At 44.9% G+C, this 15937-nt stretch overlaps 1 protein-coding gene across 6 annotated transcripts; it reads right to left on the minus strand.

Moving 5' to 3' along the window:
• Positions 1 to 269: 269 nt before the first annotated feature.
• On the minus strand, positions 270 to 14999 carry ZMAT3 (zinc finger matrin-type 3). 6 transcript variants are annotated; one of them, XM_030028547.2, is made up of 7 exons: positions 14867 to 14978; positions 14424 to 14515; positions 10669 to 10994; positions 8933 to 9052; positions 6973 to 7139; positions 6761 to 6861; positions 270 to 5735 (listed from the first exon to the last, which is right to left on the minus strand). In XM_030028547.2, exons 3-7 carry the CDS (start codon positions 10936 to 10938, stop codon positions 5524 to 5526), a joined length of 870 nt encoding a protein of 289 aa, XP_029884407.1. In that variant the 5' UTR covers positions 10939 to 10994; positions 14424 to 14515; positions 14867 to 14978; the 3' UTR covers positions 270 to 5523. The 6 variants fall into 6 exon arrangements, with proteins under 6 accessions (XP_029884407.1, XP_029884408.1, XP_029884405.1 ...); XM_030028548.2 differs by lacking the exons at positions 14424 to 14515; positions 14867 to 14978 and adding exons at positions 12358 to 12452; positions 12822 to 14332; XM_030028545.2 differs by lacking the exon at positions 14424 to 14515 and having other exon boundaries at positions 14867 to 14999.
• Positions 15000 to 15937: the final 938 nt, after the last annotated feature.

The raw sequence follows: 15937 nt of genomic DNA on the forward strand, positions 1-15937 counted from the left end.
CTGGTTCCCATCCCATCAGAGGCTGAGCACTCCCAACCCCTCCTGAAGCCGAGACAGCTCAGAGGGAGAACTCAGTTGGCTTTCGGTAATAGTTGAAAGTACACTGACCCCTCCTCCACAGTAACAAATTCTACACTGGACTATACTCCTTTATCAGTGTATTAAAACATATTACTCATGTACTTGCACTCAATGCTAGGCTAAAATCAATTCAGTCATGCATAGTCCAGCCATATCATGAGCAGTAGCAGTACCAAACACTAAGGCTGTACAATGAGAAGAGCGAGATGATTTATTATATACTCAAGAAGAAAAAAAGAAAAAAAAAATCATTTTCATCAACTACTCCCTCCTGGGGGTCAGTACAATATAAAGAAAATAAGGACAAATGTACAAAACCAACCTGACAAGAAGGCTCTAGATGAAACATATTCAAAGCACTTGCAAATGATGTTGCTGGACAGATGCAGAAGGAAATTAAATCAAGTAAATTTTCCCCTGCGAAACACAGATTGAAAAACTGATTTTATTTTTAAAAATCCACAGTCCTGCCTTTACCTGCAGATACTTCAAATAAAAAGATACAATTTTAGTTGTGATACATTTTTTAAAGGAGAGATTCCCAGAACTACTGTTTGACCACATTTATTTGAAAGTGGATTTTATCTTCACTTCCAACTTTATGCAGATGGCAAAGAAGCCAGCCCAGCTCAAAGCAATAGGAGCTTAGCCACAAACTTCAAAGAAACCACATCCATACTTCTCCGTTTTCTGTTAATCCTTTGGCAACCATGGCATTTGTTTTTCCATAATCGGCAACAGATGTCCATCTCATCTAGAGCATCCTTGTATATATGGTTGTAAAATTTTAAAAAAACCCACAAAACAAAAACCACATATATGAGAAAACATCAGCAGTATGAAATTCCTGAAGGGTTTCAAGGCTTGCTCCTACTCAACTGAAGTCAATGTACTTCCAACTATTTTAGCTGGAGCAGGACCAAATCCTTACAGAACCAGATACACATTCCTCAAAAAGCAAAACCTTAAGAGTGTTGTAACCCAAACATAAAAGACAAATTTTAGCAATGTACCTTGCCTGGCCCTAGCCAACATAATATATTTAGCTAGGGTATTTCATTCACTCCTGATTTCGGCAAGATTCCCATTGGTTACAGTGAGAGCATTAAGTAATGTAGCAAAAGGACATCATGCATTAGTATGCTAAAATATGAATCCGTGCTTATGGAGATAGCTTTCCCTTCTAATGCCCTATAATGGGCATCTAGAAAAGGAAAAAAGACAAGAAGCTTTACAGAAAAAAATCTGCATTTTGTTACATTGATGACCATCCTCAGCAACTCCACAGAAGTTTTCAGGGTTCCTTTTGATGTACATGAAGAAAGCAAAAAGTCAAAAATAGACCAATGTTAGGCAAGATAATAACACATTTACTCATTAGTGCAGAATGCAAAATAACAGCTAATGCTTAATACAAACAAAATAGTATCACTTTCATACTCCTCACAAATACATGGATTCCACAGTTTACTTCCTTGCCTTAAAAGAAATGCTTAAATGTAGTATGAACTTCGTGTGTCTCTAAAAATATCATCCCGAGTTACCAAAGGAACCATTGGAGGGAAAAAAAAAAAAAAAAAATTAGAAATGGACATTTAAGAGCAAGTTGCAAGGAAATCCCCGTTTTGTTTGGCATGAAAAGAAACAAAGAAGATCCACTGCTTGGATTTGGGTTTTTTTTGGTTTTGGAGTAGGTTTTGTTGTTTGGGGTTTTTTGTTGGGTTTTTTGCATCAAGTGAAAGAAAACAATACATATGTGGGAGGGAAAACATTTTCACAAATATAATAAATACCTGTTCTGATCCAAAAGCAAAGTGCGATGTAGAGTGTTCTATTTAAACAAAAACAACCTACAGAATAATGCCTTAAATATTAACAAATCAATTAGTGGTCAGCACAGTAAAATAAATATGAACACATTGATTTACGTTTTGTTTCTAGCAGCAAAGGTCATTAACCTACTGGCCAATGCGACAGCTTCACAGAAGTCCTGTATCTTGGGTTTGGTGCTTTGTTTAACATGAGAAAGATTCATTGGGTCTGGAAAATGGCACTACAGCTGTATGGTATTCTCCCCAGCCCATCTATGTCAAACAGGGTTTGGCCAGGACCTGTTTTCAATACGTGTTTTGAACACTGATTTGGAGAACAGCTTTCACAAAAAAAAAATTAAAAAAAAAATCAGGACCCACCCAGTTTCTCATGCTGACAAGTGAATTTGGATTGGCCTGAACCCTAATGATATTAGTAAGGTGCGGTGTTTTCTCTTTGCAGTCAACAGTTTTCTATGCTGGAGGGAGAGTGGGAAGATCACAAACCATTAAACAATGCTGAAGAGGGAGAGGAAAGCTTTGGTCACTTGTGGGGAGGGGCCACAACAGAGCACTGGGGCAAGGTGAGTCTCAGCTGCCTCTCCCAGCAAGAAATTCCCACGTAGGAAACCTGTCCTACTCTTGCCGCTTGAGTCCCACTGTCTGCTTTATACCTGCTATATAACCCACCACTTTGAAATTCTCAGGACGATGACATTCACTTCTTGTACTCCCTTGAACAAAACAAAGCAGATACAGGCCTCTCTGTTCAGGGCAGACTCGAGCCATTCCTCAAAACCTGACTCAGCCCCATGCAGAGAGAAGCCTGCAGGAGCAGCCCCCTGCACCTCCCTCGCGCACCCTCCCAAACGCACTGGCACACTGGTGCGCTGTGGCACGTTTGCACCAGATGTTACCAGGAGGTAACACGGCATGGAGCAAACCGAGTTTTGACACCTCTGGCAGTCACTGGAAATGCCAAATGAGGGGCAGATCGCTGGGCTGGGAGCGGGAGCAGCAACCAAAGCAAGGTGGTGAACAGTTGATTTTTGGGACACGTGAAAGCTGACAAAAATGCTTTCTTGGCACTTGCAGTAAGCTAGACAACACCAGTACCTACAGCTCTTCCAGCTCGTATTTCGCAAAGTGTTGTTTCTCTGCTACTAATTGCAGCCTGTGGGAAATGCCACGTTTTAATTTACAGCAAGAGGGATGTTTAACCATAATGCAGGGATCACTCTGGTGAAGCACCTTGTGGTAAGGCTCATTCAACTCCCTCTGTCCCTGCACAGCGGTGTCAGACTAGCAAAACAAAAGACAGAACACAAAGAGAAAACCAGAGCCCTTCTTTGACTGCAAAAGATGAGGGGAAAAGGCTGACGAGATTTTTGTGAGGGGAATGTTCTTCAAGGCTGCAGAGGTTGAGCCAGGGGCAGGAAAGCACAGAAGAAACAGACGTACAGGCTGTCAAAACTGCTCAGCACGTGCTTTGCAACCTGGGCACCTCCTCCTACCTTCTAACGTGCTCCAGTGCACAAACCCTATTTAATTGGACTTTGCACAAAGGAGGGGAAGGAACCCCATTCAAGAGGATGTCCCGTTGCTCTGCCTGTACCTGCAGGGCAAGGATCAGCATAGAATGATGTAGGGGGTTGCTTTCGACCACTATGCAAGAGCTCATCTTGCCTGGATTTCGGAAGGCTGCGTTAAGGTATGGTGACCTGATGCTCAGGTAGCTAAAGATAACAATACTCGATTTCTGAGGAGCAGCCAAGTGCAACAAACCCTTCTGAGGTGGATGACAAAGATGAATAAAAACTATCTGGATTTTTTATTAGTTTACTCATTTTTCATTTTTTAAGGCAAGCAGAAAGTCCTTCTGGAATGCAAGAGGCAGGATCAGAATGGCAAAAAAAGGGGGTGGGGGAGCTACCTTCAACATTACGCACTAGGTAAAATTTATCCCTGGTAAAATGCTACTGAAACCAACAGAGCTGCATTTAATTCAATGTACTACCTAAAGAGGAATGGGAGACAAGCCATGATGCTTCCATTACCCCCTCTCTGCACCTGCCACTGAAGTCAATGAAGCTATACCAGAGTACAGCTGTAGCAGCACAGTGGTGAATCAGGTCCAATGGAGGTTACTTACATACTGCACTTGTCACTGGAGCCAATGTTTTAGAAACACAATGAACTGGATTCCAATCACAGCTCCTCACGTCTACCCAAACGAGCAGAAAAATGTCAGCCCTACTTCTGCTTTTTATCCCCTTTCTACTTTTGCTAAGGAAATTCAAAACAGACACACACCCTTTGGGTTTGTCTACACTTACAAAGTTGCTTAACAAGTTTCATGAATACTTCTGCATGGCCAAAAAGCTGTGGCTTTTGAGCTGTGGCTCAAACAATCATCACCCCTGACATTCACACCCTACCTAACTTTGGATTTTTGATGGTCCCTAAAACAGTGAAGTTCACATCAAGGAATGGAATTAAAACCCATCCTGAGATAGGAAAAGAAAGAGGGGAAAAAATTCATCCAATATGGGTAGCTCTAGTCCAAAGGAGCATTTCAGCTCTCCTCTGTAATACCCATCGGGCTTTGTCCAGGGAATGGCATGGAAGCAGGACACACCGATATCTGCTCCCCAAGGTCCAGGCAGCCCGGCTCTCCCAGAGCAATCGAGCTGCAGGTCAGAGACCAACACTTGCTCTCTTCTACATCAGCATGCAAAGAAATTACAGCTGACAGCTCCTTCCAACCTATTCTCAAGCCTACTCAGTCTAAGGCAGAATCAGAGCAGAGCACACCTCATCTGAGTTTGCTTTCCTATTCACTTCATTAAGTCACTGAGATCCCCACAGACTCTCTTCAGAGAGATGAGCTACACCAATGGTGCATTAATGTGGCCAGCCAACAACACCAAGAATCTTTTTGTACTGTTAACTGGTAGAAGAGAGTATTTCCAAATGGGGTGAATCAGCTGATATCCAATGTCAGACGTTCAGAATGAAATCTGCATCGCAGAGGAAGCTGTAAGAGGCAAGACCCTCCAAGGAGAAGAGGTATGCACAGCCTTTCTACAAGGATGTGGAAAGAACCTACTCTGGGCTGTAATGGGGGCCACAAGCAGCAATTTGTGGACAAGTACACCACCTAATTCACACGTTCACAGGCCCCATTCCTGCCCCTCTTTTACAAGCTGCCCAGAGATTCAGTCTGCTGTAGGGAGGCATTCTGGAGCACTGCTCTGTGGTGTGCAAAGAAGGGGGTGGGCTTTGCACATGGTCCACCTGTGTGGTAGAACCACAGAAGTTCCCAGCACTTCTTGGGCTTTGCATGTTCATGCAGAAGGCTAGGGAGAAGACAAAGTCCTCCCCGCCATTCAATACAATGAAGAGCCTTAGATAATTAGCAAACAAACATCAAAAACACTTCATGTCCTGCACAGCGTCATCCTGCCAACTATGATAGAAAATAAATCTAACCATACCATTAAGTTTGCAGGTGTTACATGTATAGCTCGAGAGCATACTCCTATCAAATGGAGCACAAAGCAGGGCATGTGGCAAACAGCAGGCGAGAGACAAGCTGCTCTATTTGCAAACTACTACCAAGGGTGGCGCATCATTGTACATAGCCTAGGTTCTCCATCTCATTCCTATACCGCTGTTCGGACACCTTGCTTTTATGCTGTTTGCTTTCTAAGTGCTGTCTGAACTCCATCTCCTCGCTGGCCCCGGCGTTGCACATGGAGCAGTAGAACTGGCCACTGGGAGTGACACACATGGCCAGATCCCGAGGAATCCTCTGACGTGAGCGGGGATTGAAGTAGGGACCTGAGGAGTCAACAGAAAAGCCTGTTTTATCTATAAGAAAGAAAAGCTTGCGGCAGCTCAGTGACAACTTCTAAGTCCAACGAATGATTAAAAAGCAGCCAAAGATTAGCTTCTTTAACTGATTAGAGTCTGAACCTTATTTTCCCATATGACTTCTCTGCTGACATCCACCTTTACAGAGGTGTAGGACACAGGGGAGAGTACTTGCTGATATTTTCTAAAGCAGTAGAGTGGGCTTAGTGCCCCAGTCTTATTAAGAATCAACAGGGCTTTGAAAATTAGGAGTCTAATCATTGATGTGATGAATCAATTCTTTCTTTTCTTTTTCTTAACCTTCCAATTCCAGAATTAGAACAGTATTTTGATTAAATAAACTGCCTCTGTTTAAAATTATCACAAAATGATATTTAATAGAACTTTAAAAGATTTATCTTTTCCACATGACAGTGGTTAGAATGACACAGTTAAACCAAGCTTCACCAGGACTCAGGGTTTCAGCTAATATGTGCTCACAACACAACTTGAAATGCAAAAGAGAAACAGATGCTGGGCTGGACACTGTAAAACACACTTTAAATCATAGTAAAGAGGCAAAGTTAGTATCTAACACCTGAGAAAGGACTCTACTCTAGGAACAGATGGTCTTAGAGGGAGGCTAACATGCTCTCTCATTCTGGTCATGGGAGTGCAAGTACAGGTTGATGTGCTACAGTAGGAGTTAAAGCACCTGGCCACTTGCCAAGAAAATAAAGCAGGAAAATTGTCACCACTTAGAGCAACCTTATAGACAGGCAGATGGTAAATTAAGTTACAAACTGAGAAACTGAACTAACAAGCAGGCCGACAAAACAAAGCAACTTTAGCAGCTGGGAAAAAACATGCAGACATGAAAGATCAGGAGAGCTAGGACCAGCTCCTTTCACAACCTGTCTCTGCTAAAACAGACCTCAGAAACAGAAGAAAAACAAATGTGTTTATTACTCATTATTATTCCAACCATAGAACAGATGCAAGCTCCCGGTTACCTGTGTTGTTTTGAACTGTATACATATTTCTTCTGTTCTGCATCATCTTATATTCATTCCCTTCTTTCCTCGCCCTTCGTTTGCCTAGTTCTGATGCATCCCTGAAGATTAAACAAATATGAACAGCTGCAATTCAGAGTTTTCTGAGAAAAAGACTGCCAGAGACACTGCCACATGCTTTCAGCCTGAGCGTGAAGTTGAACAATACCTACGAGAATGAGTTATTCTGTGCTTCTGCAAGACGCAGCCGTTTGGCATGATTTTTCCCTTGGTAGTGAGCCTGTGCCACAGCCGGAGAACTAAACGAGGCATCACAAAGCTTGCAGTAATCATTCTCTGTGGCCAAGATCACTCGGCCACCTGGTTTACTGGATCCCATCTAGCAGCAAAGGGAGAGACAGCATGTGAAACACAAGAAGGTTAAATCGTTGAAATATTTGAATCACAGGGACTGAGACCAGTATAGTCTTCATCAGGCAGCAAGAAAGCTGGAATTATAGCATAGGGATTAGGACACTCTCAAGTGCTCCCCAAAGTGTTCTTACAAGAACTTCATTTTCCCTGCCTCAGCCTCCAGGAGAATCAGCAAATTCCTCGAGATCTAGGCAAATCCCTGGCCTCAGACTGAGAGGAAAGCAATCTGAACAAAGACCCTGTACCTCTCCAATAGCTACAGAGGCTTGTTTACTTCACAGCAGTGATTTAACTCCTCTAGTCCTGACTGCTGGGAGCTGATGAACAGTGACTTTCACACTGAGGAAGGCCCACTGAAAGGTAAAGGTGCTCCTCTCTCCTATTTACAGCGTACCTAATCTCTCCACAGTACCCTGTCTCTACACAGCTTTCTGACCACACTAAGAGATAAAAAAAACAACAGGAGAGCTGCCAAACTTTTGATCTTCACCCTTCAGGTAGGAAGGCACCCGGATCAAGACTTCAAAGGAAGGACCCAGCCTCACATGAGTAGCTCCTGCCCTATGAAGGATACCTTGCTTGTCTAGCCAGACCACACACTGATCGGGGCAGCAACCACGTCTCCTCAGTGTGTATCATCCAGAGGAAAGTGCTTTGTAAACAGTGCAGCAGCAGTGATTCATACAGCCATGTCACTGCGGCACTTGCCAAGTTGAGTTTCTTTCACATCTCCTTTGATACTGTTTAAGCTTATAAACACAGGCAGACACAATTCTGGCTCTGATGTTACAACATGAATCCTCACACGGCCCCAGAGTGGTCTCTTTATTGCCACAGACCATTTCCTCCATCAAAAAAACGCATCAGATACCCTAGCAGGTACAGCACCCATGTCCCACTACCTCGGCCTGGACCCCATGGCCCCTCGATTCAGTTCTGTGAGCTGCCAAGTTATTTTACAGGGGCCCAAGTCTCCCTCAGGCAGCTCCGACAGCAAGTACAACAGTCTGCCACTTCATGGCAAACGCTCTTTGCTTTTCTACAAACAGAGGCTTATGCTTTGGGAAACGACAGGCACAGCTTCGATCCCTGCAGCCCAGCTGCAGTTCCCTGCACAGTCACATGCAAAAGCCAGGTTAGCTGTTAAGTCCCATGACAATCAGTAGTGATGAATTCTAGAAGAAGAAAGCAAAAAATCATCTCTTTTGCCTCTAATGTGCCCGAGACAGAATTAATCTGGATCACTGAGGCAACAATCTATTCACCCTACACACAGGAATGAGCACTTCAAAAGGAGCAACAAAAGAGGAATTAGCTAACAGCTCTGGGCAATGGGTGTAGGAGCACCTAAGCACTTTTTCCACGTAGGCTTCCCTCACACAATAGAGGGATGATTGTGCAGATCGGATGCCACACCCTCATGTCCAAATCCAGCTCCAACAATGCTGTTTTATACCTGCCCTTAAACAACCATAATCAGCAGCACATCGGACTTCCCTAGGAATCAAAGTATTTGCCATGCAGAAATAGAACATTTCAAGTCCAATATTCTGCTGCAAGGGCAGATCAATATCTGCGTCTTCAAAGGAAAGCAAACAGCCCACAACAGGCCATTTCCACCATCCTGTGCCATCACAAGGAAAATTCTTTCCCAACTCCTGCAGTAATCCTCAAAGCGTGAGATCTAGTTATCCTTACGGGGGTGGGGTTTAGGTGACAAGTAAGCAGCATGATGTTAGTCACCTTCCCATGCCTTACCTGAGCTGGAAGGGAGACAACCTGAGGCGGGGCAGGCTCAACCGAATTACTCATTCTGGCAGGTGCCGGACAGCTATTGGCAGCATAGTAATTTCGGAGTTTCTTACTGTGGTTTTTACCCTGGAAAGAGAACCCAAATTAATCACTGTACTAATAATAGTATCTTACACTGAAAGAAAAAGGGTCCAGAGACCGAAACGAGAAAGTGGCCATGAAAATGGCACCTCGGGTAAAGGAGCTGTCACTCAGAAAATAACAGCTCTGGACTTGAGAGAAGCTGGCACCCCCCCGCTTTCTCTAAAGCGCTCATCACCTAGCAGGATTGGGCCTGATTTTCGACTGATTTTCTCAAATCAGCAAGTTTACAATTAGTTCCTCAATCTGTTTCCATTTCACTTGAAACTAGTATTTTGTATTTTAAACACGAAACGTTAACTGCTTTGCACAGCTTTTTGATAAGCCTGAACACACACACACACACACACACACACACACTTCTTTTCACGAGGTTGCAAGCAGGAGTTAAAACATGAGATTGAACCTAAAAAACCCTGCTTCGTATTTTATTTTCTCTTGGAAAAAGATATACTATAGTTCTTTCTGGTGTTTTGAAAGCCCGATAGAGCTACATGAGAGTATGCATATGCATTGTGGATATATAGTAAGACATATGCATAAATGCAAGTTATGTACTATAAGTGCGCTTCTGTCCCCTCATGGCAGAAACACTGCAGAAATCTGACGTTGAAGTGTAACACTAATTCAACCTACCCCTTCACTGGCACGATACCTCTTTTTCAGGGCCAACAGCAAATCTGGGTCTGGTGTCCTGAGGATATGGACAACCACCTTTTGGATTTGCTGGTGCCGAAAGTTACTATCTCCACATCTCACACAAATATAGCACTAGTAAGAGAGGGTCCTAGTAAAACAGGGTAACATAAGACTATGACATATTTGATCTCTCAGCAAAGACTCAGACGCAAATAGTCCCTAAACTATTTCACGCAAGTCAACCAGACCAGCTTGAACAAAATTAATTTGGTCTGAGCTGGCTTAGCTGATGCTGTCCAAAACAGATGAGAAAGTTTGCATAAATGGCCCCACCAGCAGATCAGTTGTGTGCATAACCTCAGGAAGGAGGCAGTGATGAGCACATGGCAGCAGCTCCCTTTCCTAACTGCACTGGTGGATCCAGCAGAAAACATCTGTCCAGGCCTTACAAAATCATGTCTGTGCAATCAGAAGTTCTATTTTGTTGGATGAGTGTACAGGTGGAAAACAGATCGCATAAAACAAAGGCAAATTATGAGCATCTGCCTCTTCACCCATGCCATCTTGCTACTACTTCTCTGTCCCTGTGGACAAAGTTTTCACAACATGCTCCCGTGATGACACCTTAAATGAAAGCACTGCAGCATGTCTGGACGAACAGCAAATTCAAGCAGGGTGAAGATATGCCTACAGAGCAGTTCTAGCCATAGCTTCCCGTCCATTAGATGGTGTAGAGGTAGCTTCGGATGAGCTAACTCAAATGCTGCTGTTGGTGTGCAGCCACCTCAACAAAGCACTCAAAACCCCCTTGAGAAGCTAAGTTAGTCCTCATGCATTAGCCCACACTTAGCTCTGTGCTACCACAGCGATGCTGCTGGCAGTGCATGTGCTGGCACAGGTATGTCTACACAAGCTGCAAACGCAGCAGCCCTGAAAGCCGTGCCTCCTGCTACTCTCCTCACCTGGTAATGAGCCTGGGCTTGTTGTGCTGAGTTCAGAGTGACATTGCAAAGCTTACAGCACAGAGGCTTACATAGTTCTTCCAGCATAGGGTCCTGCTCCACCACCTTTGCAAGCTCTTCTTCTTGTGTGTGATGAAAGGAAGGCCCCAGTCCGAGAGATTTTGGTGGGGAGAGTGGTGAGCTGGCTCTTGGCCTTGTAGCCACTGACATAGGAAGAGATGAAAGCTTCTCAGGATGAGGAAGAAGACCTGCTTGCTGTAGAAGAATCATTGGCCAGGAAGACTGTGAGCATGCTACTTCTGAAGGATGAGGAGTCTTCTTCAGATCTAGACCAGAGAGACACAAAAGCTGAAATAAGCAGTGCTAACAGGAACACTGACAATCCAGGGCACAACTTCATTGCCTCTACTTTACGCCTTTTCACAATGCCAAGCAGGATGAAGTCAGTTTATAACACCTGACCCCACAGGAACGGCAGCATCCCAGAGAGCCAGGGCCAGATTAAAAGATACGCGCGTAAGAAGTGGATTAAAGTCCGAAACGTAGTTGTTAGTATCCCATGGCACCCTCCTGGACAGGCGAAGATTCCTAACCACTCATAGTACCTGACCCACAGCACACACGCCCCACAGCTCCATGACCGCTAGAAGATGCGACATACAATGTGCACAGCACATACAGCTGTGTTAATGGGAATGGGAGGGATACAACCATTAGTCCCATTCTCTTTCGACAACCTAAGAACAAGCTCATACTCCAAGACCTAAACAATATTACAATGTATTACTGCTACTGATGACTTAAAAAGAACCCAAATATTTCAAAGCAGACTTTTTTTTTTTTATATATACATAGGTAGATATAAAATACATACACACACACAAATACATCCCTCAAACATTCACAAAGACCTTCCTGGGGAAAGATACTCTACAGTTAACTTCTCTCAAATAAGTCAAAAAACCCCAAAGAGTGAGAACCACCGTGAGCACACCTTGTTGTACATAGTCAGCTCCCAAGGGTTCTCTTCCATGGTCTTGTTGAATGACCTTGAGCTATTTCTCGTGTTTCCTTTACTAACCACAACTGATGCAACATTCAAAGCTGTATCTTCTTCTGCAAAATGGAGAGCTTATCCCATATTAACCTTTATTCAATTATTTCTCAGTTAATTCAAGTATTTAGAACTAACCCTAGATTTCCAACACGGGGTTCTGAGAGGCTTATTTAATTAAAGTTTATAAATCACATCTAAAGCCTGGGATGAACATTCCTAGAATAATGCAGAGCAGTGATATTATGAATCAAGGCACAGCCACTTTTGTTAATTTCTTATTAGCTTCTTATCATAACAAATCCTGTTCACTGCTACACTGGGATGGAGAGAAGCATTATCGTGGTCTTTGCAGATCACTTCCAGCTAAGGCTGCATTGGTAGCAACCATGTTTATGCTATGGGCTTTGTTAGTTTGTTTAAGCAAATAGTGAGCCACATCTACATTTCAAAATAACACTTCTGGAAAATTAGGGAAAGGTAAATTAAATGCCACATAAGAACTTTGTTCCTAAGTCACTTTTGAAAACAGAATTTGACTTCAAAGGCATTTTGGAACCTGGAGAAGCAGATAGCATTTATCTGGGATAACTTCTGGGATTTTCTGTCTGCTAAAATTAGCAGGAGATAAATACCTTGCTACATTCAAGCTCCGGAAAATCCCAGCTGATGCCTGCACTTTTAGGTACTGTATTACCTTTGAAAATCTGGCCCCAGAGAGGTCTATGTTCTATCAGGAAAAATAAAAAACAATTTTAAAATAAAGAAAAGAAGAAAATCACTGGGACTAATGTGCTCAAGTGACACAAGCATTTCTGAAATGTTTACCTCTAAAACTAGACTTTCAAATAATACAACATTGGAGGCAGTTCAGTTATTACTAGTAACTAAAGGTAAGGAAAAAAAGAAAAGGAAAAAAAAAAAAAGCAGCATGCATTGCCTTGGGGACAAGCTTTTAAGGCAATAATAGAGCCACCAAGGAGCTTTCATGTTTTTAAATAGCCCTCCACCACCAAGGCTCTGTCAACTTCCAGGAGAACTATACCTAACACAATGCCACCATAAAAACAAAATCAAAACCGGTATCATGAAAACTAACCGAAACAAGGTAAAACAGAATCCACCACAAAGAAGGAAGAGGAAACACAGGAATGGTGTAGTACAAGTCATCCATCAGCAGTGTAAATTCTGTAGTGTTACCTAACTTCTCTCCAACTTTCAGCATACATGTTCCTGGTTAAACAGAACTATGGAAAAAGATTTTGCTATCTTTAGTTCCCTCAAGTAGTACTCTGCAGACAATCCAATTAATTTCAGTGGGGCTACGGATGGAACAAGTTCATATTCATGACGGTTAAATATATCATAACGCAGGTCTATCAAGGCAGTTTAGATCAACTATGCAAGCAGGTAAGCATGCCATCCAATTACAGAGTTTTATTACACCAGCATAACGGGCCTCTTACCTTAAAATGGGAGTAAATTATAGCTAAATACTTCATAGAGCAATATAAAGAGATCTACAGTAAATGGCAACCAGGACCTATCTGCTTAATTTTGCATGAGTGTTTGTTGCATCAAGTCTTCCATACGCAACTGTCAGGGATGGGATTTGTCGTATACAAGATAGGACACAGTGCTTACAGGTTCCGCATCCACAGGGGAAAAGGTATAACCTAATACTCTTAGAAAATCTTTAATTGTAATGTCATTTACTGTTTCCTAAAGTAAACAGTAGTCTGAAGATAAAATTAAGGCTGCATCGGCAATTTTAAAATCAGAACTTCTTGACCTGGCATATGCAACCCTGATTTTCTTCTGATGGTGATCTCTTATCGCTGAAATTCCTCAAATTACATTGATTTCTTTCCTACAGGTATTATTTAAAAGGGAAAAAAAAACCCCAACCACTCAAATTCAGCTTATTTATATGTCCCCTTAATCTTCCACTGCGGGTCGCTACAGATACCCTGTCCAGGAGAAGGTAACAGGACATCTTTGACAACTCCCTTCCCTTCACATGAGAAGCTGCAAAATCTTTACACTACAAACCAGCAAAGGAGCGAGGAACCTCCATCACGGAGGAGACCCAATCTCAGTGCCCTGAGTACCACAGCCTGGTAGTACCCAGGCACTGCTGGCGGCACAGATAACCAGGGAGCAACCTCCCCAGCTGCCAACAGTGCAGTTCTGGGAAAGAAACTGGTATGGCCTCAACTCTGAGCACCATCTGATGGGGAAGGCATATATACGATGCGACCTTCCTCAGCCATAAGTGTAAACCACAATGAGACATCTGCATGCCATGTGTTCCCACTGGCATTATTTTTTAAATGCAGTTAAGGCAACTAGTAACAGTGACAGAAAGCTCTACAGACGATGAACAAGTTGTGGGTTTGTTGTTTGTTTTTTTTTTTCCAAGACAGGAAGTGTTTCTTCTCAAGTCCACTTGCATCTCAAAACACTGACATCACTTAACCTAACTTTGCCAGAAAGTTTACCTTTGGCCATAGATTAGGCCGACAGAACTTCAGCCTGAAAGGCAGGGTCATTTCACAGTGCTGCAGGGGTCGAAGACAGCACACCAAAACAAGCACACATCACACACAATTCTACCTTAAGATGCAGGGCCCGCTAACCCTCTGCTGAGGAGGATACGTATTTAGTAACCCAGAAACAGATGTCGCTTATCATCTCTTACATCAACGGGGTATCAGAAACCACGGTGTAAATCCTGACATCCTAGCTGACATTTCTGCAAAGTTGCGCGCCTTGCAGTCTTGGTGATGGAGTCTAAGAGGAAAAAAAAAAAAAAAAAAAGCCCCGGTATCTACTCCCTCGGAACAACTGCAACCTGAGCAAGAATCCGAGGCACCGACACACTTTTCGGCAAGGCAGAAATGAAACCAGCATAAAGGAGAAGCAGACACAGACATCCGCACCACCGAACTACCTTAAGCACCCGCGAACCCGGCAGAAACGTTACGACCCCCCCCCCCCCCCCCCCCCCAACCCTGTCATACCGCACCGGCAACCGAAGCCGGCCCCCAACCCCGCTACAAACCCCGGTGCCCCCACCCACGGGCGGCCAGGGCCGCGACCCCCCCCCCCCCTCCCACTCCAGCACCCCTCCGCGGCACCTACCGCGGCGGCCCCGGCCCCCCCTCGCCGCTTTCCCCCCGCCCAACTTCAGCCGGTCCCCGAGGCCGCAGGAGGGCCGGGGCCGGCGGGCACGGCCGGGAACAGCTGCCGGAAGTGACCGCAGCGCGGCGGGGCGGGGCCTGCGGCGGCGGGGCGGAGCCGGCGGCGGCGGGGCGGGGCCGGCGGCGGCGGGCGGGGAGGGGGAGGGGGGAGGGCCGGACCCCGGTGCCCGCTCCCCAGCGCTACCGGGTGGGTTTATTCCTCCGGGGAGAGCCTGGAAGAGAGCTGCCCAGCTTAATCGCACTTGCGGCGGGGGGTTTTGGCTTCCGTGGGACCCCCTCCCACCGCCGGCAGCTCCCGTTTCTTTTCCGCCGGTCCTTCGGATCCGGCTGCTGTGGAAACGACAACCTCGCAGGAAGGCGCCGTGGTTGAAACAGGCTTTTTTGGCAATACGGGCTAAGGGGCGGTGGAAAAGTCGCTCCAAACGTTGTTCAGCCGCTCGCTCAAATCCCCGGCTTGCGGTTTGGCACAAGGTCGTTTAATCCCCCCCTCCCCCTTTTTTTTTTTTTTGCTCTGGCACCTTCTGCTTCGGACAGCAGAAATGGCAATTAACCTGGGTTTGCATATATAAACATCTTCAGTTTATTCACACTGTTTGTACGCGAAGTGAGCTCACTCCCCCCTCGAGCTGCTGAGGATGGCAGGGCAGGCCTCACCCTTACGCTTGGGCCACCCTGTTTCAAAGCGTACGCCGTTTTTGTTCATTTTTCTCCCATTTCGTTGGAACAGGGAAGCGCCGAGAAGTCGCTACAAGCTGAAACCATCATTGAGACTTTACAGTAGCCGTCAGCCAACCCGCCTGGGAGTCCCACCAGTTAGCTCCGCTCGTTGTTACTGATTTTTGTCAGTTCTTAAAAAATAAATTCCCGTTTCTCAGATGCGTCACCACAGGTCGGAATCGCGGACTGTGGCGACGCGCAGTGGGAGCAGCCGGCGGGCCGTTCGCAGCCAGGTCTGGGGAGAGCAACCGCCGCCGCTGCGCGTTCGGCGCGGGGAACGTTTTTGCCGTGACCT

Source organism: Aquila chrysaetos, chromosome 10 (genome assembly GCF_900496995.4).
Source record: "Aquila chrysaetos chrysaetos chromosome 10, bAquChr1.4, whole genome shotgun sequence".
NCBI lineage: Eukaryota > Metazoa > Chordata > Aves > Accipitriformes > Accipitridae > Aquila > Aquila chrysaetos.